At 40.7% G+C, this 27,114-nt stretch overlaps 1 protein-coding gene across 1 annotated transcript in view; it reads left to right on the forward strand.

The window, feature by feature from the left end:
- The window catches only part of INTS2 (integrator complex subunit 2), a 1,434,855-nt gene that overhangs the window by 1,132,717 nt on the left and 275,024 nt on the right, over positions 1-27,114 (forward strand). Inside the window, exon 17 of the mRNA XM_044054536.1 lies at positions 11,020-11,221. Within this exon, the coding sequence (XP_043910471.1) occupies positions 11,020-11,221 (202 nt within the window). The remainder of the gene's footprint in view (positions 1-11,019; positions 11,222-27,114) is intronic.

Below are 27,114 nucleotides of genomic sequence, written 5' to 3' on the forward strand. Positions count from 1 at the left end.
AACAAAAAATGTGTTACAGCAAACACCAGCAGAATAAAACCGTGCCAGGAGTTATAAAAAAAGTTTATTCGCTCATAAATTTAAAAAGGTAACCGCTTTCACATCTGCTTCATCAGACCTTCTACAGAAAAAGGAATGAACTAGCATGCTTATATGTGAAAACATCAATCAGAGTGAGGCAAACCGTTTGAACCAATCACTTGAAGCATTATATTAAACCAATCATAAGTATAGCATATGTATAATAAAAAAAACGATTAAACTAATAAAACAACCTATGTAGGAAGTAAAAACATTCCTGAAAAATGTGTCAATACATTTTCAGTACTGATCCAGCATTGATCTGTTTGAAGTAAGTACAATAAAAAATAATATAAAATAATGCAACAATATACATTTATAAAAGAAATGTAAAGTATGTAATGGGATTATATATATTTTAATAACACTCAGCCGTTATCACTTTCTAAGGCTTCGTCCCTTTAGAATGGGTCTTAGTGGAACTTTTTCATTAAGATCACTGCCCTGATCTGCCCTTAACCTAATCATCCAGTTGACCTCCCTCGTTTCAGTAAGGTTTCTAATATCACCTCCTCAGACACTGGGGTTTATCCTGTCAATCACCATGAACTTAAATGAGCGTCTCGCATCAGTGGTCATAACATGTTTGGACAAGGCATTGTTGGCAGAAGCCCAATGGATACTGTATAAATGCTCCCTAATCCTGTCTTTCAGAGGACTATCCGCCTTGCCTAGATAAAGTGCTTGGCATTCCGTGCAGCTGGCAAGGTAGACCACATGTGGAGTCTGACAGGTTGCGTGCACCTTAAAATTAAAACAAACAAAAAAAGTACTCAGTGTCACCAAAAACCAAACGCCGAACCAGCAGGGCAACCAATAAACAATTCCAAATAATTCATAATGAATTCCAAGGAATATGAACACTTGTACTAAAAGGTTAACTTTATTCCGAACTGAATGAAAGAACAGTGTCACAAACACCCACTGGAAACCACAGCAAAAATTGTATGTTAAGCGCTTTCTCCTGGTAACAATACCAGGCTTCTTCAGAACATTTTTAAAAACGAGCAGTCATGTGCGTAAGTAACTTTTCGTAGCATCATGTGACTCCCACATCGTTAATCACAAAAGTTATTACAAAAATGAATTACAAATGATCGGTCTTTTAAATAATAAAAAACGGTGTTTAAAAATTATTACACCTTGGGTACGTAGAATTTATAAAATGTAATAAATTGTTGTGATATAATATAATATAAAATATTAAATATTAATACAGAAGAGACCTGGAACCACTTAGTTTAATTTAATAAAACACTGATGTTAAAAATTGTAACAAAATATAAATAATATATTTGTATTAGATCAATGTTATTTCCTATATAATATACAAACTAAAAAATGAAATAAGAAATATGAAGTGAAAAATATATAAAATATATATATAAAACATCATTCCTTACCAAAGGCCATACTCGTAAAAGTGTTTCAGTTCAGAATAAGGTTAACATTTTAGTACAACTGTTCATCTTCCTTGGAATTCATTACGAATTATTTGGAATTGTTTATTGGTTGCCCTGCTGGTTCGGCTTTTGGTTTTTGGTGACCTTAAAATTAAACCTGATTCCATTATCAGGATGTTGAAAACACCCACTACTGTCTACATAGTTACAAAAATGACATGCTGCACATGCCAATGTACTGGCTCAACACTCAGACACACCAGGTTTCTGGTTATCTGGATAACATAATAATCTTTTTAGATATTTCTTATTCTTGTATAAAAATCTGGGAGTGTCACCTACAAGCCTCTGGATGTTGGGGTCAGTTGTTAGTATGTTCCAATGTCTCTTAATCCTAGTGTCAGTAGTGTAACTTCGGGGAACAAAGATTAGTAAGTCTAATGGGAGTTGGTCTCCTACAATTGGAATCAGTGGAGTGTTTAGAGTAGTATGATGGAGCCAGTACATTGGCATGTGGAGAATGTAATTTTTGTCTGTCTGACTCGCTTAAGTTTATGGTGATTGACAGGATAAAGCCCCGGTGTCCGAGGTGGTGATATTAGAAACCTCACTGAAATGAGGGAGGTCGACTGGCCGATTAGGTTAAGAGCAGATCAGGGCAGTGATCTTAATGAAAAGGTCCCATTAAGGCCCATTCTAAAGGGACAAAGCCTTAGAAAGTGATAACTGCTGAGTGTTATTAAAATATATATAATGCCGTTACATACATTTTTTATTTATAGACATTTCTTTTATATAATATATGTATATAGTTGCATTATTTTATATTATTTTTATAGTATTTGCTTCAAACAGATCAATGTTGGACCAATACTGAAAGTGTATGGACACATTTTTCAGGAATGTTTTGAGTGATTTTACTTCCTACATAGATTGTTTTATTAGTTTAATTGTTTTTTATTATGCATATGCTATATTTATGTTTGGGTTAATATAATGCTTCAAGTGATTGGTACAACCTGTTTGCCTCACTCTGAGCAGATGTGAAAGCGCTTACCTTTTTAATTTTATGAGCGAATAAACTTTTTTTTATAACTCCTGGCACTGTTTTATTCCGCTGGTGTTTGCTCCTACACATTTTCGTTTTTATTTCCAGCGGTTTATTTATCTCAACGAGTGTATTTCTTTTTTATTCTTTCCATTTTTTACTGCACTTGCTGAGAGCATGACTGATGGGTTCTCAGATGACTCAATGAACTGCAATTCCCAGAATGCTGCTAGAGGGCCTGGCGAACGACATAATAGGCTCACACAATGCCTATTGAGGAAGGACAACCCCCTAACGTTACAAGAGGAGGTCAACAGACAGGAAATGGAAGGTGACCCAGGCATGGATGTTGAAGCATTTGTTAGAGCAGTCAGTGACCTGGAGTACAATCTTCTTAAACAACTCCAGGCCCAGCGACAGCACTTTGAGGTGATGCCGACTTATGGCGAACAGTATCCAAACCTGCTTTCAAGGTGTCAGAAGCTTAATTTAGAGGTGAGCTTTAATTATTTGAATCTATTAATTGACTTTTTTAAAACCTGAAGAAGAAGCCCTTGCCACAAAGATTAATGAGCAACTAAATGGCCTACATGACTGCTTCCCTGGGGGCATGGTTGGACTCATCAGTTGATAAACTTATTGACACTGCTTTACTGTTTGAAAGAAAATTGTTTCAGCAAAAGCGGCTTAAGATTGAGGGGGATAGTAGGTATTTTAACTTGGGAAATGTTTTCACTTGGCCCAAGAACAGTATCCCTCCAAGTAGTAGCTCTAGATTAACCTCCAATAAGACTTCCAATAGTAATGAGCATACTAATATTTTCCATGGGTGTAACAAGAGCAACATCCTGGAATGACACTACAGTTTTTTTCTCATACTACTAAGTCTCATAATGGATCTTGCAATAAGGAACCTAGCAGCACAGTGACTGAGAGGTCTGCTGATAATTGTTCTTCTATGAACAGTGATGCTGATACCAATGGGGTAAATGGCCTACAAGGGGCTATAACTGTAGTACTAGGCAATGATGTGAGCATAAAACACCGATGAGCCTTAACAGCATGGATGCCAGAAATGCCGGGTCCAGCAATGGTTCTTTCCTTTTACCCATTGGCAAGGACCAGCATTCCAACAGGAATTGCTCACAGAGCAGGGGAATGACAGAGTAAACTGCCAGTGGAAAGGAATACCAGTCAACCACTCAAGAAGATGTGGAGACAAGTCACAACTTGATTGTTTGGAACTTGTCCAAGAGATGTGTGACTCCCCCTATGAGTTAATTGTACTGGGGAAGGGACTTTCCTTTATAACTGCGCAACATGGAGATGTGACAGATACTGTTCTAGATGTTAGGATGTTTGCACGGAATGTTTCACTGAAAATACAGTTTGGGGGTGGGGATATTGATGATGCTAACATTAATATTTTCAAGAAACCAAGCATGTTTATGCCTAATCCACACTCTCTTTTAAATGCATTTGCTAAATTAGTAGAAAATGATTTCCACCAAGCCTTTGAGAGCCCAAGAACTAATCACTATAGTAACCTTATTCAGTATGAGAAGACAGCTCTACATACATTACGAAATGACATGACTATATCCATTAGACCAGCTGATAAAGGTGGCTCCATAGTAGTGATGGACAGGTCAGACTGTTTTAATTCCATGAAAGGAATGTTAGGTGATAATCGATATTACCTGTTGTCATCAAGAAAGACAGACTGTCTTATAAGAACTGTTAGGACTACCTTGAGTAATTGTTTATAAGATAAAATAATCAGTCTTGGACTTGTATAACTATTTTTTTGATAAATGAGCCATTGATTCCTGTCATACAGGGTCTTCCAAAAATCTATAAGGATAGCCATAGATCACCGATGAGACCCATTGTTGCTGGCTGAGGTTGGAGCATGGAGCTCCTCTCTATATTTCTTGAGAAGCTCCTACGTCCAATCTTAGATAGGAATGAGGTAGTGCTGAGGGACACCAAACAGTTTTTAAGAGATCTTTTTGACTGTATTAAAATGCAACAGACACATTTGAGGTACCTGTTGGTCACTCTGGATGTCGATTCCTATCCAGGCTGGCTTGATTTATGTGAATTGATACTTGTCCAAGTACAGTGCATGTGATCCTTCAGTGTGTCACCCGATAGATCTTTGTATGAGAATAGTACTCAAGAATAATGTCTTTGTCTTTGATGATGTGTATTACCAACAAAGAGATGGCGTGGCTATTGGCACCTCCAGTCCCAATAGCTATGCCAATATGGTCATGGCTGAATGGGAAGAGGAGTGCATATTTTCATCGCCGAGTTTTCATCAATATATCCCGTTCTATCGTAGATTTGTGGATGAGCTGTTCCTTGTTTGGACAGACTGTCCTGATGAGTTAGTCAAGTTTCATCAAGATTTGAACTCCTCTACCTATTTTTTGAAATTTTCTCTGAATTATTCAGACACACAACCTGAATTTTTGGATGGATGTTCTTTTAACCAGACAGGTTGATGGTTCCCTCTGCACTGGTATATATAGGAAACCCTGTTATAGGAATTCCCTGTTGCATTGAGATAGCATGCATCCATCACGTGTGTTTAAGAATATAGTTAAGGGACAGGGGTTGAGAGCCTCTAGGCTGAATGGGACAAATGATGGTTTTAAATCTGAGTTCTTATGCTTAAAAGTCAAGCTGACTGACAGAGGCTGTAAAGAAAAGGAGGTTGATGGTATACTTTGTAGCATACCTCCACTTAGATCCAGTGTAGCCAGACTGATTACTCATAGCCAGACTGACTACTCTGAACACTCCACTGATTGCAATGGTAGGAGACCAACTCCCATTAGACCTACTAATATCTCTGTTCCTCTAAGTTACGCTACTGACACTAGGATGACAGTGAATGTTAAGAGACATTGGAACATACTAACAACTGACCCCAACATCCAGAGGCTTGTAGGTGATACTCCCAGATTCTTATATAAGAATAAGAAATATCTAAAAAGATTATTATGCTATCCAGATAACCAGAAACCTAGTGTGTTTGAGTGTGGAAGCCAGTACATTGGCATGTGGAGCATGTAATTTTTGTAACTTTTTAGACAGTAGTGGGTGTTTTCAACATCCTGATAATGGACGTAGGTTTAATTTTAGGATGCACGCAACCTGACTCCACATGTGGTCTACTTTGTCAGCTGCGAGGTCTGCCAAGCATTTTATGTAGGCAGGATGGATAGACCTCTGAAAGACAGGATTAGGGAACATTTATGCAGTATCCGTTGTGCTTCTGCCAACAATGCCTTGTCCAAACATGTTATGACCACTGATGCGAGACACACGTTTAAGTTCATGGTGATTGACAGGACAAACCCCATTGTTCGAGGTGGTGATATTAAAAACCTCACTGAAATGAGGGAGGTCAACTGGATGATTAGGTTAAGAGCAGATCAGGGCAGTGATCTTAATGAAAAAGTCCCATTAAGACCCATTCTAAAGGGACGAAGCCTTAGAAAGTGATAACTGCTGAGTGTTATTAAAATATATAGAATGTCATTACATCCATTTTTTATTTATATACATTTCTTTTCTGTATTATATGTATATTGTTGCATTATTTTATATTATTTTTATAATATTTGCTTCAAACAGATCAGTACTGAAAGTGTATTGACACATTTTTCAGGAATGTTTGAGTGATTTTGCTTCCTATATAGGTTGTTTTATTAGTTTTTTTTTATTATGCATATGCTGTATTTATGCTTGGTTTAATATAATGCTTCAAGTGATTGGTTCAACCTGTTTGCCTCACTCTGATTGATGTTGGCATATATAGGTATGCTAGCTCATTCATTTTCTGTAGAAGGTCTGATGAAGCAGATATGAAAGCGCTTACCTTTTTAATTTTATGAGCGAATAAACTTTTTTTTACAACTCCTGGCACTGTTTTATTCCACTGATGTTTGCTGTTACATATTGACAAACCTTGTTAAACAGCAGTTTCATTTAACTGCTGCATTTATAAATTTTTTTGCAGTATGTACAACCTGTAGATGGAGGGGATGAGCAGAAATGAGTGACGGAATTATAGATGGCAGTAATAATTTTTTTCTTGGTGGACAGAAGATAGAGGTATGCAAGATAGTGGGGAGATTGGTCATCCTTTATTACTGAAAATGGGAAGTAGTTTCCTCCCTGCAATGGCAATCACAGGTAGATTGTGAAGGGGAAGTGAAGTTTCTCAATTGGGAGATGAACGGAACTGAAACCAGTGACGACATGTATGCTGTTGTATACGCAAGGCCCTACCCTTCCAACAGATTTCACTTTTGGAGACTGGCTTGAGCAGCAAGGATTGTCCAGCTAATAAGATGTCAACTTGGGCCCTAGGGTGGCCATTGCTTATTCCTCCCATGCTCCCATCCTGACAATATTTCCAAATCATGGCTTCCATCAGGCTTGAAGAGTGATTTGCTATGCCAGCATGGTTCCCTCAGGATAACCATGCCCAGCCTTTCCTGCAAGTTCCATCAGACACAAGAGCAGTTACTCAAACTGTGATTGCCTGGGTAGTAGTCTTGGCTTCAACCATCTATGCCACCAGGCTGACAAGATGAATCACTTGTGTTGTACTACTGTTATGAAAACACTTACATGTAACTTCTTCAAATAGTTATTTTTTATTTCATAAACTAATTCAGGGAAGGAGGAGATTGTTTTGAGCTTTGCTGGAAGGATTTCAAAATCTGGGTGCCAGAAAAAAAATGTCGTCTGTAGTGATATTTACTTTGAGTTTGTGTAGAGGGGATAGATGCGTGATGCTTTCTGTTGAGCAATTTTTCCCTGAACAATGGAGATGACCTGTTTGCATTTAAATATTGGTTATATAGGGAGACACTTGTCAAAAACATTTTTTTCATATTGACTCATTTTGTTGATGTATAGAACTTTACTAAATCAGGTAGTGCTATAAATAGTAAAGCATTATATCACCCAAAGTGTAAGATGCACTGCAGTAATGACATGTTTGTGATGTATTCAGTAGGTTGATGGTGTATGTCAACAAGTGGTTCAGTCAGTGAATCGTGTGTATGTATGTCTAATATGTATTTAAAAAACAAGTAATCTCTGTGGTATCCCCGAAGTCTCAAAACAATCCACTAAAGTGTAGTGGGTCTAAAAACAAAACAGTGTAAGAAACTTCTCTGTGTGGAAGATTTTCAGTCCATATATTTCTAGTTAATCACTGTATATTAATCAGATCAGACAATAGTAGTAGAAGTAGCGAACTCGTCAAGTCAAAAAATAATAGAAAATATATAATTCTACAGCATTACTAAGTATTCGAAAGTAATCCAAACAAGGCAGGCAGTCTGTTTCCAGTCGAACAGACTTAATAAAGGATTTTCGACTGGAAACAGACTGCCTGCCTTGCTTGGATTACTTTCGAATACTTAGTAATGCTGTAGAATTATATATTTTCTATTATTACTTTTTGACTTGACGAGTTTACGTTCGCTACTTCTACTACTATTGTCTGATCTGATTAATATACAGTGATTAACTAGAAATATATGGACTGAAAATCTTCCACACAGAGAAGTTTCTTACACTGTTTTCTAATATGTATTTACATACAGTGAGAGACAGAGAAGAGACGTGTGTATATGGAACCATAATGTATGTAAAAAACTGTTTTAGATGTAAATCTACATTGGCAGTGTTACAATTTACATGGATGTTACAGTGTTTGTTCCATTGCTCCAGAAATCTGAGTTCCCATGTGATGCATGGAGAATGGAGATAGCTTCTCCTTTAATTACTCCAAAACTTGAATTCAAGTAGTGAAGGACTACTTTGGAATTCCACCCATTGTTTGTTAAATCCATTATGTTATTACCCTTAATTAGAAACTGAAAAAATATTTGATAATATTTAGAAGTTAAACTTAAAAAGGCCTTTAAAGATGAAAGTATGGGTTTCAATCCCATCAGTTCTTGTGTACCTGCCAGTTTAAAGTACAGCATTCAGCTAACTACATTCATTCTGTAGTCCTGGCTTTGATTCCTTCAGACGCCATTTCACTACCACACAACTCTTAAGTGAGCAAATTTAACCAGGCAATGTTCTTTTGTCACCCCAGAAGAGAGGCACTTTTGTGTATGCGGTTTACTTAGCAAATAAAATCAAACATAATAAATGTGTACATGTATGCACGTATATATAAATAAATAAATAAATGTGTGCTCCTGATCTTCCTGAGTCATAGCCTGTCAGTTTTGGGAAGTTAAATGTCAAGAGTAGTAGCACCCACTTTGGAAACTCATACATTTCATTTTGACAGGTTGTAGGTTCTGTAGCATGTATAGCAAACTTAAATGTATTATTTCTTGTAACTTTCCAGAAGTATACAGCTAATCTTTTTCCTCCTAGTTTGCTGCATAATGGTAACATGTGAAGCAGAAAAATGTAACATCCCTATTGTTAAACCAGGCATATTTTCCAAAATAAGCAATAACTTGGAATTGTTGGCAAGTGGGTAACCTTTAATGGGATTTTCACCAGCTTTTGGTACTTGTACACACCACTAGTGTTCTGCTGTGAGAACAGAGTAGGTTTTCTACTTTGCCTATAGCATTAGTACATAAAACTTTAGAATGTTAATGAGATGTTTTTGCAGTTACATGAATGCATTCTTGCAAGTCAGAAGCAAGTAATCGTTTTACCTGGCCATGCATAGTGTTGGCTTGAGATAATTGTCACTGTTGAAGTGACACCCTGACCCCATGTGCAAAAAATGGGGAAAAGGAGTTGAGGATGGATGGATGCATAGCTTTACTAAGTAGTGACATTCCAGGAAATGATATGCAGGTGGTGAGATTGCATTTCTGAAGAGCTAATGAGTAGCATAAAAGACTGCAGTAGCGTAGACAATTCCATTGCACTGGGACAGATGTACTATTTAAGCCTTAGATGTGAGAGAAACGTACTGGTGCCAGTAAGACTTCAGAATTACTGTGTATGATTTCCTGTTTTAGTTTATTTTCCTGCTGCATTGTAATGTCCTTGCTTAGTATTTCAGACATAACTATGAAAATTATTTCAGTAGCACAAAAATGTAGGCTTGCAGAGGATTTGCTCTGCCTCTTGAAATGAATAGGAAAAAAAAAACAGTTTGAGGGGAGTCTAAATCTTGTATTGTTTTATGATATTCTAACTATAGACAGACACCAAAAGCCTTGTAAGTAACCTAATGTGGCCGAAGCAATCAGTCACTGAATATCTTGACGTTTTTCCTTGGTTCTTCCATCATTACCACAGTGATCTTCCTCAGTACTGCAGTTAATTCATAACAGAAATAATTCCATGTAAAGCATTACATATTAAGGGTTTTTCTTTCCTGCAGGGAGTTGAAGGTATTTGTCATTTTCCTGTGCCTCACAGAGCTGCTAGATTCTATACCCCATTAAATTTTAATACTTAATCATTGTGATCCATTAAGGTTGTTATTGTGCTTTCTGGGCCTTTGGAGTGATATAGTGTATTTACTTTATCTTGTAGTTCTTAGTTGTTGTTGTTTGTCTTTCGGCTTTTTCCCGGTAAGGGGTCGCCACAGCGGAACTCCGGTCCGCTAATGATTGGCAGTAAATTTTTTTTACGAAACGCTGCTGTGCCAGCTCTGCACCCAACCTTCAACGAAGGCATGCCCATTTACGCACTCGTGTCTTTTGAACGCTACCCAACCGCGGGGAGGAAATGCAGACTCCACACAGAAGGGCACTCCCAAGGCAAGCCAAGAATCGAATAGGGGAACCTCTTGCTGAGAGGTAACAACGCTAGCGCTGTACCACCGCGTAATAAGGCAAAATAGTATATGGGGTGTAATAAGTGCTCCATAAGCTAGATATGGACTGCGGCTGTGTAGAAGGAATTGTCATCCCACAGTGAAACATATCATGGACTACATTTTTTTTTTTTTTAATTACAAAATGCATCTGTCATTTGTGTCCATGTGTGTGTTGGGGGTGGGGGGCAGTAAGTTATCATTTTTCTAAATATCTGTGGATTAGTTTAAAAATCCTCTAACCAACATCTTTGTAGTAGTTGTATCATACCCAGTCACTGGCATTTCAGTTGTGAATAACAGAATGTGATTTTTAAGTACATATTCCTTTACTCTTTCGTAATTTCAGACCTAGCTGAAAGTTTTTTTTAGTGACTTAATGTGGCCTGTAGCAGCCACATTCTTGTTGGCAGTCAGGAATATATGGTAGCATTAGTTCAAAGTTGAGGTTTACTGCATCTTATTTATTTGAGCATACTGGGAGAACAGCAGTAAATTTTGAGCTCAATCAAACTTGTTTGTGGGTTTTCGCATAATTTAAATTTTCTTTAGTATTTGCATTAGATGTCCTAAAATGGTCTTGTAGACACAGTCTGTAGTAAGAAAAGTGAGCTTGCCTCTTGTCTAACTCTCTCCTGTTTTCTTAGCTTTCAGAACTGTAGCAGGCAGCCACACACAGCTGATACAGATTTTGGAGCACCTGACACTTTTGCCACCTAGTGAGCTTATCCCATATGCAGAAGTACTGACTTCCAACATGACTAAACTGCTGAACCCTGGTATTCCTCGACGCATCCTGCAAACTGTCAACAAACTATGGATGGCTCTTAACAGAGTTATGCCTAGAAGGTAGGTGATTGCATAGCTGTTCAACAGAGTGGATACAGACCCTATCTGTCAGGTCATCTTTTGTGTTTTGTTTTATGTAGCACCCTTCTCTCCCCTACATACACACACATGATTATCTGACACTGTCTCATTTTCCGCTGAAAAGAAAAACACACATTTCCTCATCAGCTATTTTTCGACATAACATTTTAGTAGTTGGATTTTCTGAATTATTTGAGAGTTGAGCTTTGCAGCTACCAGCTGTAATAATTGAAGAACAAGGGCTTCCTTAGAATGGAGTGGTGGTCAGAAGTCATTATCCATATGAGCAAAAGATTCTATTTTTCTTTAATTTCCGTAAGAAATGCTTTGCAATGATGCATCATGGATTCCATGTTCACTTCCACGCTTGGTATCTAGGTACCACTGTTTCCCTTGCTCCTTGGTGCTGGGCCATAGCTACACTCCATGTGTTTACCAGGAAATGATCTAATAATAGTGCTCCCCTGTTTCTCCTCCTAACTATGAAAGAATAGGTCTTTCTCTCCCCTTCATTTTCTATCCTCAAATGAATCCATTGATCAGTCTAAGCTTACTTTACAATGCAAGGATGCCTTGGCCTTTTTGCATAACCAGACTGGCTCACCAGGTTATGTTTTAGTAAATGCAGTGAGAATTTTTGTGCAACATTTAACATTAAACCTCAACAGTTTTATTCAGTTTTGAAAAATTTTAATGTGATATTTGGCATTTTGGTAAACAAGTAGTTTGTTGACTGATTTGTGTGATCTTGTTGCATTTTACTGTCAATAATTCGTCTGACATTGAAAATCTGTATATGTAGTATTTGGGATGGCTGTAAATGTTCTGCCTCAATGTACTTCATAGTATTTGGGTAGGCATCTTAGTATAAAAGCAGGTAGCATTTACAGATTGCAGAACTTGGATAGCTGGCCTGAGAGTATATCTGTCAGGTCTCTGTTAGATGAACGAACGCTTAAAATGTCGAGTACAACATGCTCGACAGCTTTTAAACAAACGTTCATCTAAGCAAAACCTCTGAATGTTGAAACAAGGAGTTTTGAAAAGTTGTTGTTGGCCAACCGTCAGGAAGCCAATGGCTGACATCAGAACATTCACCCTGTCTAGCCGTTCTTACAGTCCTCCATTGTGGAGTGGTTTCGACATTCACCCTGTTTAATGTTATGACAGTCCTCCACTGTGGTGCGATCTCTGAGTTGGTATATTTAAATAGGGGGTGTGGGGGGGGCACAGCCCCCTACTTTATTTTGTCGATTTGTTTTTTTATTTTTGTTTTGTTTTGGGGGAAGTTGTAATGATATACAGTACATTTTAGCCATCAGCTGTTGGCTTCATGACGGCTGGCCAACTATAACTTTTCGAAACTCCTTGTTTTGACATTCTGGGGTTTCGCTTAGATCGTTCGCTTAAAAGCTGTTGAGCATATCGTACTCTACATTTTAAGCATTTGTTCATGTAATATAGACCCTATCTGTCAGGTCATCTTTTAGTTATAGTTTTTTATTTCAGTTTTATGGACAGTGACGAAGTACAGTTTATTAAATATTAGTACTGCCTTGTCCTGGTATACTGTTTTTTAACACATTTATTAAGTTATCACTTAAAACATAGGCGCACACATTTTTTTTCCATTTACATAGATACGTTATACGTTTTCTTTCTTTATAACAATTGTCATTCAGCCCAACATTACATAAATTGCTCAATTCCTGCCTTCCCTTAAAACTCACTCCTCCTGAACATTATTCTGCATGCATTATTCCCACAAATTCTGTTTATTTCTATGTAATTTGCTCCTTCCCTTTCTAGACATCTCTCTTCCAGTGCTTTTATCTCTTTTACAGTAGTCAGTACTTCAAATACAGTTGGCTTAGATTTTGATTTTTTTTTTTTTTTATTTCCATTTAAAAGTAATTTTTCTGTCAGCAAACGGAATTAAATTTAATAAGTCCAAATTATGTCTAAGCAATTAAAATCCTGCATCCCAGCTCAAAAGAATAATTTCCTTAGTTGCAGCCATTTGGTCCCCAGTATTTCTGATAGCATACTCTGTAAGGAATTTATAAAATCAGCCAACACATTACACTTCCAAAAAACATGTTCCTAGTTCCCTTTTCTTCCTCATCACACCTCCAACATTGTCTGTCTATCTGAGGAACTATTCTTTGAAGTCACCTTGGGGTATAAAAATACTTAATGCAAAAACGCCAAAGCAAACCTCTTAAACCTTCTGAACTTTGTTGCATACTTGGGAGTCATGCATATGTTCTCCCACTGTTCCCTTGTAAATTGTTTTTCTAGTCTGTCTTCCCAATCTTTTCTAAGCTGCTCTGATTGATTCTTATAGTTTCCATCCTTCCTTCGCGGAGACTGTCAATAGAAATCTGCCCAAACAGCAGAGACCTCCAAGGCAGAAACACATTCAACCACCACAACACAGCACAAACCACAAGACACACAGCTCATCTACACAGTGTGCCCCTCAACCTAAGCCCCTAAGGCAAAACAGCTTGCCCAATGCACTAATCATAGCTTTCTCGATAGTGAGGTACACTGATGTCCCACTCACTAGGTTGAATAAGGAAAATGTAACAGTCAGCTGTTTATCAGGTGCCAGAATCTGACACAACACATGCACTCAGGTCACTCCATAAGTATGACTCTGTCACTGTCCATGTAGGTGTGAATGACCTGGGACACACCTCCCTGGACTACATGAAAAGAGACATAGAGGAGCTCTCGGATTATGTGGCCCAGGCATGTATGACTGTAGCCCTGAGCAGCATCCTACCATCACCCAGAATGATACCGCAGTAGAAGCAGAAAATAATTGACTTCAACAATTGGCTAAGTTTCTGGTGTCATTCTAAGGGGATCCAGTATCTGTCTGCTTGGGATGACATGACTGTGAAGAGACCAGATGGCTTAGAGGTTAAGGTCTTTGCCTCCCATGCACAAGGTACAAGGTTCGATCCTGACCTCCACCCAATACCTGTTTGGAGTTTGCATGTTTTCCCTATGTCTCCATGGGGTTTCTCCCATGTTCGAAAAACATGCCGAGCATTTCCATCTCAAACTCACCAATGACTGGAGCTGTGGGCAGCAGCATAGACTCTACATGGTGCCCTATAGGGGGAAGAGTTGTACAGACCAACTGCTTTGGGCATCTACTGTGGTGCGCAGTATCCTGAAGATAGGAGAACACGGATTATAGACTGCATGCTGTGGCAGGGCTAGCCACTCGATTGTGTAAAATATGGCTCTAGGTGATTCGGTCATGTTGACTAATATCCCCAAAAATGGGCATGGGTAGTTACCAGTGGTAAGTGGGTTAAGGACCCGGCCTACTCTGATCCACGCCAGGGACCCGTGCTAACAGTGGGAGGGGTATATGTCCCCCTATGACCAGTGTGTGCCCGCCATGAAGCCCAGCAGCCCTGGGTCAATAAGCTACTGGCTGGCTGGTGTCTAGTTGCCCAGCATGGGTTACCTGGGATAGCTCTGTTGAGCGAAAGCTGGACATAAAACCAACCAACCTGCCAAACATGAACTGAGAATTGCTGCACTTAATGTAGGTTTGCTGACAGGAAGCAGCTTGGAAGTAGATGATATGATATGGAGGAGGCTGGACATCCTGTGTATCCAGGAGACGAGATGGAACGGCAGTGAAGCAAAGCCACTTGGCTTGAGATCCAGAGTCTACTCCTCAGGTGGAGGGCAGGCTAGAAATGGTGTAGGAATTTGTGGTGAGAGAGAGGCTTCAAAAGGCAGTAAGGGATATCATCAGAATTAATGACAGACTCATGGTGGTCAGACTGCAGTGTAATGACAGGGCAGTATTCATAATCTCAGCCTGTGCCCCACAGCAGGGTTGTGATAGTGAGGAAAAGAGTGCTTTCAGACAGCAGTTGCAGGACCTACTAGATAACGCAGGACAACATGAATTAGTGTTGATAATGGGTGACTTGAATGCACATATCGGGACAGACAGAACAGGATACGAGGACTGCCTGGGTCGACTTGGGTGGGGCAACAGGAATAAAGGAGTAGTAGCCATTCTAGACTTCTCTCTGGCAAATGGCTTGATAGTAGCCAACACATGGTTCAGAAAGAAAGAGAGTCACAAGATCACATACAAAGGTAGTCAACATGCAACTCAGGTAGACTTCTTCCTAATAAGGAAAAGGCACTGGGGCAGAATCCATGATTGCAAAGTCATCCCCAGTGAAACAGTCAGCCCACAGCATAAACCACTAGTTGCCACAATCAGCTTCAAGCAGTGGTCAGAGACCAGGCTGAAGATCTGGAAGTTGACTGGAGAGAAAGTACAACAGTTCAAGGAATTACTCAGGGCTCTAGCACCCCAAGAAGAGGAGGAAATAGGTGGAGTTGAAGAATGACAGCGCCTAAAAACAGCATGTGTTAGGACTACAGAAAAGATACGTGGCCGAGCCAGGTATGGAAATAAGGTACATAAGGAAAGCTGGTGGTGGAATGCAGAAGTCCAGGAAGTCATCAAAAGAAAAAAGGAGTGCAGGAAGAAGTGGGAGACAGAAAAGACTGACCAGGCTAGGAAGGACTACTGGTTGGCTAACAAAGAAGCCAAGAAAGAAGTTGCAATAACAAAGAATTAGGGCATCAGAGGCACTGTACCAACTTCTGGAAAGTGACTCCGTAAGGGGCACAAAGAAACTGTATTAGGTTGCAAGGCAAAGACATAAAGATAAAGAAGATAGACACCATTCATAAGGAATGCCAGCAACAACCTGCTCACCAGCCCAGAGGACATCAAAGGCAGATTGAAGGAGTATTTCCAGCAGCTTCTGAATGAAGAAAACCCCACAGAAGCTGCACTGCCCCATAAACAGCCTACGATGAGAGAAGAGGAGCCCAACCTAGAAGAAGTAAGAACAGCACTAAGGAAGATGAAGTCAGGGAAGCAGCAGGCTCAGATGAGGTCACAGCAGATATGATAAAGATGCTGGGTGAGATGGGGGAGAAATAGCTCCTGATAGTACTAATAGTGTGGAGAGAACGGCATATCCCAGATGACTGGAGGAGAATAAGCATACTCGTGCCAGTGTACAAGAACAAAGGGCACATCCACAACTGTGGGCAGTACAGAGGCATCAAACTCCTATCACATTGCATGAAAGTTCTGAAGAGGGTGATTGATAAATGGATGCGCAGAGTAGTAGAATGTAAGATGGGAGATGAGCAGTTTGGATTCAGATCAGCATGCAGCACAATTGACCCAATGTTTGCAATGAGACAGATACTTGAGAAGAAGCTAGAGATGAGGAGAGCTCCCAACTGGGCATTCCTAGACTTGGAGAAAGCATATAACAAGGTCCCAAGAAAGCTGATTTGGGCAGTACTGCGGTGGTTTGAAGTCCAAGAAACATTGGTAGAATCAGTGCAGGCTATGTACAAGGACCCAATGACTCAAGTACTAAGCACAGATAAGACGGCAGTAATGGCAGCAAATTGGGGAAGTCAGAAGAAGCTGAGAATAGAGATAGAAGGGAAGATAGTGGAACAGGTAAACAGCTTCAAGTATCTGGGAGGAATAGTTGAGGAGAAAGGTAGTATGAATGAAGAGGTCAAACCTAGAATCAGAGGGGCTGCAGCCAACTGGCATAGAGTATCACATGTAGTCTGTGACAGAAGAATGCCTAAGACGCTGAAAAGTAAGGTGTACAAGACAGTGGCGAGACCAGTGCTACTGTATGGTACAGAAACCTTGGCAGTAAAGGCAGAACAGTTGAAGCCAGAGATGATGGAAATGAAGTGCCTGAGAAAGGTGATAAGGATGCACACTGTGGGACAGACGAAGTAATGAGGACACAAGGGCAGAAGCCAAAGTAGCTCCAGTTGCAGAAAAGAACAAAGAGAACAGATTATGGTGGTTTGGGCACATGTGTAGAAAAGCAGAAGACAATCTAGTGAGGAAGATTTGGGACAGACAGGAAGAAGGTAAGAGAAGCGAGGACATCCAGTAAAGAGGTGGAAGATTGTGTGAAAGAAGAGCTGCGACAGTCAGGCATGAGTGTTGAAGGCAGGAGTGTGGCACTGAATCGAGAGAGCTAGCGACAGTTAACACGATACCCCAACCCCATGTAGAACTGACAACAGTTAACACGATACCACGACCCCATGTAGAAAAATGGGGAAAAGGGGGGTTGATGATGATGTGATGACATGATTGACACACCTCGATGCTTTGCCAAAGATGGCCTGCATCTGTCACCCCTGGTTTTCCAGATACTGGCTAAGGCTGTTGCCACCCCTATAGTGCCTTTTTTAGGCGATGTTCCAAAGAATAAATTACCACCGTAACAGCTATAAATAAATGCAATCTGAGGGTCATGCTGCTCAATGCTAGAACTCTAAATCTCAAGATGCACTTGCTCGAAGCACTCAAAATGGAGAACATCGACATTTATGCTGTAACGGAGACCTGGTTTAAAGCAGCAGAAAGCACCCCTGCGCTACCAGGCTATAACTCATTCCACACATTTCAGTCCCAGAACATGGACCGACGCTCCAAAGGCGGTGGTGTCTCCATATTCATAAAGGATATGCACACCTCCAGACTAGTAGCCCAGCATAACGCATCTGAGATACTTCAGGTACAACTAACATTGGGTAAGATGACAATTCAGGTCATAGCCTGCTATAGGTCCCCAACCATGACCCAAGACTCTCACTCCACGTTCCTAAGCACCCTGGAAACTATTAGGGTCCAGCCCAATAATCTCATACTAGGTGATTTCAGTTACCCCTCCATCAACTGGGAAAACTACTCATGCACCAACACACTGGCCCAACGCTTCCTGGAATTCATCAAGTCCAGTGGCCTGGACCAGCTCATTCTTACCCCCACTAGAGGAAGCAACATCCTTGACCTGGTTATTACTAGCATGGGAAACCGTTGCTCTACACCAATAGTCAATTCCTCCCTGGTAGATCTGACCACAAACTAATCACCATGGAAATGCACATCTCACCCCCCCGCAGAGGTAACCACCATTAAAAACTTCTCCAAAGCTGACTTTGGGCTCCTAAAAACAGAGGTGGCTAACCTCACGGCGGCACCCATGTCAATGGAAAATAGATGCAGGACTGCCATATCATACATCAATGCATTGTACGAACATGTACCTAAATGCATGGAGCTAGCCATACCCAACAGAACCAAGACACTCTCCTCTAAAAAAAGGAAGCCAATCTGGTGGTCCCCTGCCATTAATAAACTCTACAACAGAAGGAAGAAACTGTTGCAGAAAAAGGTGAAGTCCCAAGACTGGAAAAACTCCCTTATTAGCCTCAACAAAAAGTTGAGATCCCTCATTAAAACCTCTAAAGCTAGCTATGAAGGCAGAATTCTGGCAGACACTAAAAACAACCACAAAGCCTTCTATAGTTATAGCAAGAATCTCCACGGCAATACCCAGGTTTGCTCTAAGTTACTGCATAGTGGTACCTCCCATACTGAGCCAGTAGATATTGCCAGCATACTGGCTGACAGATTCATTGCCAGCTTTACCTCTCTCTCCCCCCTAAAGGACAAATCACAATACTGGAAGAATGCCAGGCACCCAGCATTACTGCAGCACAGGTTAAAGCTGCATTGTCCAAGGCCAGGAATACAGCTTCCATGGGACCAGACAATATCCCTGGATGTGTTCTACATGAACTACAAAGTGAACTGGCACCACATCTGTGTGCCCTGTTCAGTCACAGCCTCACCTCAGGCTTTGTCCCTACCAAATGGTGCACTGCTACAGTCATCCCCCTCCATAAAGGGGGAGCAACTACAGACCCTGGAAATTCTTTCCCCATTAGCCTGACAAGTCTGATATGTAAGACTATGGAGCACATTCATCATGGACCTAATTAGCAAGGATATAGGGAATCTCAAAACTCTAGATCCCACGCAATTTGGTTTTGTGAAAGGTAGATCATGCCTGCTGAACTTGGTTGACTTCTTTGAGTCAGTCACCAGAGCTGTGGATGAGGGCAAGTCAGTTCATGCAGCCTACCTCAATCTGGCCAAGACCTTTGATACCATTCTCCACTCAGGAATTATTGATAAACTCACCAAACTAGGCATCAATTCCTATATCACTAGGTGTGAAAATAGCAGACTCCAAGTCAGACTGCCGACCAGTCATGAGTGGAGTCCCACAGGGATCAGTCCTGGGTCCTCTCCTGTTTGGCATATACTCATAAGTCCAGGCCAACACGGAGGGACTCTGGCTGACCGAGTCCGCAGGCAACTGCAAGCTGGGAACCATTATTAACCCCCCCAAGTGATATAGACATCCTGCAGAAAGGCATCACTGAGACCAATGACTGGTGTAGAAACCATGACCTTAAGCTTAATGCCAGAAAATGTGTAGTCATCCCCTTTGGGAAAATCTCAGTTCCCACTAATTACCACATCAGTGGGAGCCCACTGAACACTAAAGACGTTATAAGAGATCTGGGGGCACAGGTTGACAGCAATCTCTCCTTTGACCACCACATTGCCACTGTGGTCAGAAAGTCTTTTGTGTGGCATATCTCATTACCAAGGGCTTTGCATCCAGGAAGAAAGAGGTCATCATCTCTCTCTACTCTTCGCTCATTAGGCCAATCATCAAGTATAATGCCCCATTTGGCATGTACCTCACTAGACACATGCAACAGCTGGAAAGGCCACAAAAGTACATCACGAAGAGGATCCTAGGCCTTAAACACATGTCATACATGGACAGGCTAAAAAAAAACTCCAGCTGTTCTCTGTCTCATATCGTCTACTAAGGGGCGATCTCTACATGACTTACAAAGCCATGTCTAACCCAGCTCTGTTAGAAATGCTACATATAAAGAAATCCCAATCTCTCTGCACCACACACTCCAGAGACCTCAGCCTCATTACCACAATCAATAGAACATGCTAGAGGGACAGGTTCGTAACCCAGAGACTGCCCATGCTCTGGAATAGACTTCCCATACATGTCAGACCACCTCATTGACCCTCTTCAAGAGAAATGTTGATGAGTGGATGGGAAATAGAAAGTTAACACCGGGGATCACTCCAATGGCTCTACTTGATAGAGGCACTGAGAACTAATGTCCGGCGGCACGATGCCAGGGCACTTGTATGGGCTAGGCTTGTAAAGGCTCCTGGGCTATTAGCCTAGTACACACCTATGACCCATGCAATATTTTATAGGCCCTGCTAATTATCCCTTTTTAACATCCGCTTCTGTTCTAGATTCATCTAAAAACTTTAACAGATCAGGTCTTTCACTTAGGATTTCCCTACCCCATTCTCTTTCCCTGTACACTGATATCAATCCCTGGTAGGGGTGTAGTTTGAACTTTGTATTATCTGTGTCCCACTCTATTACCTTTCCCTCTCTAGTTATTTTCTCCCAATAATTTGTTCTTTTGCCAGTTAAGTTCCTGACCCCTGTTGCCTGTTTTCTATACTCCCTGTTTGCAGTCGTCTATATTGGCAAAATCTCCTTTCCCCATATTTATGTTGGCTTAATTCTTTTTTTAAACGCTACTTTATTGAACTCACAGTTTATCAAAAAACATTTATTCAAAGTCATCAGCAACATCATATTTACTGAACTGACATACACTATTTTCCTTTTCATAACTTTGTCAATATTTCAAACTATTTAATGTTTTTTCAGTCAGTATCAACATTCCTTTCTTCCCCATCACTCTGGTCTCCATTATGATGGCAAGAATCCCACACATTCCATTTAAAGGAATCCATCTTTTTTTAATACCTTTATTGATTTATCACGTAAGACATAGGCAAACATCCATTTGTATGAAAGAAAACAAACCATGTTAACATGTTCACATTTTTACAAATATCACCAGTACAACATTGCATAAATTGATCAATTCCCACCTGCCCTTAAACTGCACTCCTTCAAAACATTGGAATCGGAGAGGGTCCAAATATTACTCTAGATTTTTTATACCAAAAAAGATGAAGGTCCTTAGGCCCATTCTAGATTTGGGTGCTCTCAACCAGTTTGTACCAAAACAAAAGTTGCACATGAGCACGGTGTAGTCAGTTGTTCATTATTTGTAAATAGGAGATTAAATGTTCTGTTTGGACCCCTGAAATACCTGTCTACATATAAAGATCACCAAAGAGTCAAGGAGGTATCTATACTTTTTCTTAGGAGCTAGCAATCACCAGTTTTTGTAGCCCTTCCTTTCTAACTATCTTCTGCACTCAGGATATTCACAGACTGCATTGCTATAGTTGCAATGAACCAGAAGGTGCAAGGAGTTAGCATTTTTTTTTTACCTACATGATAGTTAGTCTCTTGGCCGCTGTGATATTATAACTGATTTCCACCACAAAGTCTGTTCAGTGGCAGTTCCAGTCCTTTGAGATCACATTAAACTTTGCAAAGTGTCACTATGTAGCCCATGTAAATTAATAACCTTCACAGATTGTTCTTGAATAAATGCTGTCCACTATGTGAAAAACCTGGTGGAACTCTTTTTCTCAAGGGGGACAGGCTTTTCAAAGAACAGTGTTGGTGATCATGTTTCTCAGGGCCCATGGCTACTGTGACTTTTCTGATGCCATTTGTGAGGTGCCATATGACAGCCCCCCTCCCACTTTTTGAACTGCTAGTTCCTCTCATGGGTAGATGCAGACCATCATATCAACACAAGCCTGCATACCTTTTTAAACCTAGTGATTTTAAGCTGCCGACCCCTACTGTAAATTGAGCTTAATTAGCTCCTCCCTTTCTACACTGCTGTTGATATCTGGAATTTATTTATTTATTTGCCTTTTCTTGTGCTTATATTGAAAAAAATGCATTTTGCCTCATTGTCTGTAATACTGACTTACCTGCTCTGAATTCATTATCTAGCTGTTGGATAAGGTTTTGTATTTTTACACTCTAGCAAGCACTTGTTTTTACATCAAGAGGTCAGTGGATTTTCCATCTAGTGCACTGGGAGGTAGCATGGTCTGTTTAGGTTGGAGAAACACTCGAGAGTTCTGCATGTAGTGTTACTGGCTGGAGGGTTTATTAATCGGCTTATCTTGTTTTTAGTGCCTTTATAAATTCTGTACAGTTGAGCAGCTCTTGGCTCATTTATACAAAGTGAAGTACTTTTATTGAGTAATCACACTTTATAAGCTATTTAAAGTACATGGCTGTATCTTTTAAGTTTGTGGTAGCATTTTACTCCAGACGAATTCTTGCTGTGCTTTTACATTAGGAGGACTAAGATTATTCATCTAGTGGCAGTGGGTGTACCTGGTCTGTCGGAGCTGGGAAGCACACGAAAGGGCTCCAAGTATTTTTTGCACTTCTCTTATATACTGTGACTACTTTAGCAGTTTCAGAAAAACTGTATTGTCTGATGCTGCTTTAAGTAGTAAATGGAACTGTATTCTATTTTATCTGTTAGTTGTAGGAACTGTATTCCATTGTATCTGTTAGTTGTAGGGCTGTTGTAAGTAGTTTCTGTGGTCTTGTTACACTTGGGCTCCAAACCAGCTATTCTACATTAAGGTGTTTTCTTGCACCTTTGTGGTAGATGTGTGCTGATATACCCTGTCTGAGTTAGGGATTGCTGATGGGAGGCTTATTGTGTGCTTTCCTGATTGGTAGTTAGCTTAAAATTTGTTTTCATTTTCCTCATATTTAAACCTTGCTTTTGTGCAGAGCTGATATTTTTGCAGCGGCAGTTAGCAGTGCCCTTTACAGACACACAAGCCTAGAAGCTCAGTTTTTCTGTAAGCAGCTGTCAGCGAAATCCTTCTAAGCTTTTCTGCTGTTCTAGGAGCAACTCAGTTGCACACTGAGCTGCATTGCCTTATCGAACAACCTTAGCCTAGAAGAAGTATAGGTCCCTCTTGTCTCAATGCTACCAGCACAGCACTGTCAAATTAACCCATTCCCTTCCCTCATAAAATATACAGTAAGGGCATGCTATCTTGGGCAGACAGTTTCCCATTATCTCTCTAGCCAGCTTGATAGACATGGGCATTCTGAGGCAGTGTTGCAGTTGTCTCATGTATACTAACAACCACTACTCCTGAAACAAATGCTTTATGTGAGAAATGTAGTTGAAATTGGAGGCAAAGTTCTCATGTAAGAAAAATTTGAATGCCAAAAAGTTGTCAGCACACACACACACACACACACACACACACACACTTCCCATACTAAATAAGGACACAACACATAAACCCACATATGCGGAGGTACTCATTAGTAACTTGCCAAACGATCAGAGGCCTCCCAAAAGGAAACCACTTACCCACATAATGCAAAAAAAAAAAAGCTCAACACATAGTGATACACACATCAGTGCCTCAACAAATGACCCCATAGGGCGTAACATCATGAAACCTAATGTACTGGTCACAGGCAACTCCATTTTGAGACACACGGATGTTCCCCCTCACCAGGCTGGATAAGGAGCGGGTTATAGTCAGCTGCCAGGATCCATCAAGTCATTCAAGCACTCAACCACAAGTACTAGTATGACTTTGTCATAGTCCATGTGGGGGTGAATGACTTGAAATGTACCTCACTAGACAATATGAAGATAGGCATGACTGAGCAGTCAGATTGTGTCCCAGGCAGGTATAAGCCTAGCCTTAAGCAACATTCTACCTTTTTCAAGGATGATACCACAATACAGACAAAAAAAGGATTGACTTTAGCAATTGGCTTGGCTTCTGGTGACGATCCAAGGGGGATCCAGTATCTGTCAGCTTGGGAAGACATGGTCAACAGGCCACCCTGCTTTGCCAGAGATGGTCTGCACCTGTCTCCTCTAGGATTTCAGATACTGGCAATGGCATTAGCTACCCCGTTGTGCCTTTTTTAGACAGTGTCAAAATAACCAACCTGCCAGCATAATAAAATCCTCTGTAGGTAAACTCAAGGTACTGCTGCTTAATGCTAGGAGTCTAAACAAGAAACTGCCCTCCTTGGAAGCACATCTCACTTTGGAAGATGCTGTTGTATGTGCAGTCCATGAGACATGGTTCAAAGGCGTGGAAAGTACCCTAGCCGTGCAGGGCCACAATGCCTTCCATATGTTCACAGCACAAACTGAGCTTGAAAGAACCAGAGGAGGAGGTGTATCCATCTTCATTAATGATAAGTATACCTCGAGACTGGTCAAACAGTATGACTCTGTTGAGCTACTCCAAGTCCAGTTAACTATAGGAAAAGCCCCCTACCACATCATAGATTCCCCCACCATCAAAGAGGAAAAGCTCACGTGCACATCTAAATTTACTGGAGTCACCTGCCAATACAGCCCAACACCTTACTCACGGGTGATTTTATTTATACTACCATCAATTGGGAAACATACATGACCGCAAACATGCTGGCTTAGAGGTTCTTGGACTTTTTCAAAGCAAATGCTCTGGGACAGCAAGGTAGCACACCCAGAAGAGGCTGAAATGCCCTGGATATAGTACTCACTAACAGGGGTGAGCATGACATGCCCACCCCCCCCGGTGATGTCCTTCCTGGTAATATTATACCATAAATCAGTCTCGTTTGATGTCATGAAAAGACCAGATGCTCCATCAAGCTCAGAAATACTTAAGAATTTTTCAAAGACAAATTACCTCCCACTAAGTGATGGTATAAAAAGTTTCAGAGCCCCCTTGATCACAGATAAAACAGACTCCTATGCAGAGGTGTACAGCAATGCCCTGTATAACCCCTTAAGCAGTTGTATAGAATCGGCCATACCTGACCAGATTAAAACCAAGTCTTGCCAATAAAACAACCCACGTTGGTGGACCCCTAGTATAAACAGGCTATACAACAAGAGAAAGAAACTAATGCCCAAGTACAAGAGGGAACTGGATCAGCAGAGGAAGAAATCCCCCTGTAGTCTAAACAAACAAATCAGATATCTTGTCAAATCCTCCAAAGCTAATTATGAAGCAAAAATAGCCTCCCTACCTAAGGATAATCATAAGGCATTATTTAACTACATCCAAAATCTAAAAAGGAGTACCCAGCTATGCACTGAAGAACTGGTTGTGGATGGCACCACCCATAATCGACCAGAGGTAACAGCCAACCTGCTGTCTAACAAATTTGGAGCAAACTTCACCCCCCGTCCCCTCCAGTCATCCCTCAAATTATACCTGCCAGCATTCCTCAGCCTGTTATCTGAAGAGAGCAGGTCACCTCTGTGCCCTCCAGTGCCAAAAACGTGGCATCAGTGGGACCAGGCAACATCCCAGGTTGCCTTTTAAACAACTTAAAACATTACCTAGTAGACCCACTTGGATTCCTGTTTAACCACAGCCTGTGAACTGTCTATGCTGTGGCAGGATGGAGGGCAGCAACAGTAATCCCTCTGTGCAAAAGTGGACCATCAACTGACCCTGGAAATTATAGGTCCATAAGCTTGACTAGCCTCCCCTGCAAGACCATGGAAAGAATCATTATAGACCTCATTAACAAGGACATAGATAATCTTCAAACTCTGGACCCAAACCAGTACAGATTCTTTAACGGTAGTTCATGCCTGTTAAACATGGTTGACTTCTTTGAGAAATTCACCTGGGCGTTTGACACAATCCCATACCTCTCAACCTCTTAGAGCAAAAAATCTGAACAAAACTACAAATATTAGGGGGACAACAGCCTAAAAATAGAGACACTTTTTAAATAGTGCTCTTACAAACTTAGAAAGTTGATAGAATAACAGGTTTTGCATTAGCATGAATTTTCTGAAGGGTATGACGTCTAAAAATAAAATGTCTGTCATTATTTTCTGACTCCAACTCTCAATGATTTGCCAGTGATTTGTCAGAAAACCACAATTTTATGAGAAACAGGCCAAAATATGAGGCAAGAATCCGGACATTCTGCGAAAATCTGTACAGTTGAAAGGTATGCAAATTCCTCATTTAGGTATTATAGAGAAGCTCTCTGAATTAAACCCTGCATTACCAGATGGGTAGCCAACTGGTTCACCAACAGGACAAATACTGTCAAAGTGGGTGACTCACCTCTAGTAAAAGACCAGTCACCAGTGGCCTACCACATGTTTCGGTGTTGGGCCCTTACTGTTCAGAATTTATTTCTCAGAAGTCCAGGCAAACTTGGATGGCCTGTGGCTGACCAAGTTCACTGAAGATTGTAAATTAGGAGCAATAATTAAGTCCCCCAATGATGTTAATATACTGCAGACAGGGTTAACGCAGACAAATGATTGGTGTCAAAGCCATGGTTTAAAGCTAAAAGCAAAAAAATGCATTATTATTCCCTTTGGGAAAGCTGACATCCCTGCTGTTTTCATTATAGACAGCACCCCCTAAGTGTAGACCAGGTGATATGTGATCTGGGTTCTCTGGTTGATAGCAATCTGAACGTTGACCACCACATATCCACAGTAGTAAGAAAATCCTTCTATGTTGTTCATCTTATAAGTAAAAGCATCACGTCTAGATTTAAGGATGTTACAATTCCATTATAGTTGGCCTTCATCAGACCGATTATCAGGGCTGGTGCTAGCATTTTGGGGGCACCAAGCAAGGTTCAAGTTGGGGGCCCTACTCAGGAGAATATCAAGTGTGACCACATTGCTATCGCACCCCCTTCCCTCTCAAGCTCATCCAGCACCATTTAACCAGTATAGTGTCACTACATTCAGATCATTAAGAATTGATGTGCCAAGGTACATACTGGCTTTTAGTACCAGTGTTACATTACGATAAAACCCTGTACCACAGCAAGGTAGCTACTCACAGGTACACACACCGACTGGCATTTAGTACCAATGTTACATTATGACAAACCCCAAGGTAGCCACTCACAGGTGCATGTACACAC

The sequence above is a fragment of the Protopterus annectens genome, chromosome 13.part0, assembly GCF_019279795.1.
Source record: "Protopterus annectens isolate FY-2018-M chromosome 13.part0, PAN1.0, whole genome shotgun sequence".
NCBI classification, from domain to species: Eukaryota; Metazoa; Chordata; order Ceratodontiformes; family Protopteridae; genus Protopterus; species Protopterus annectens.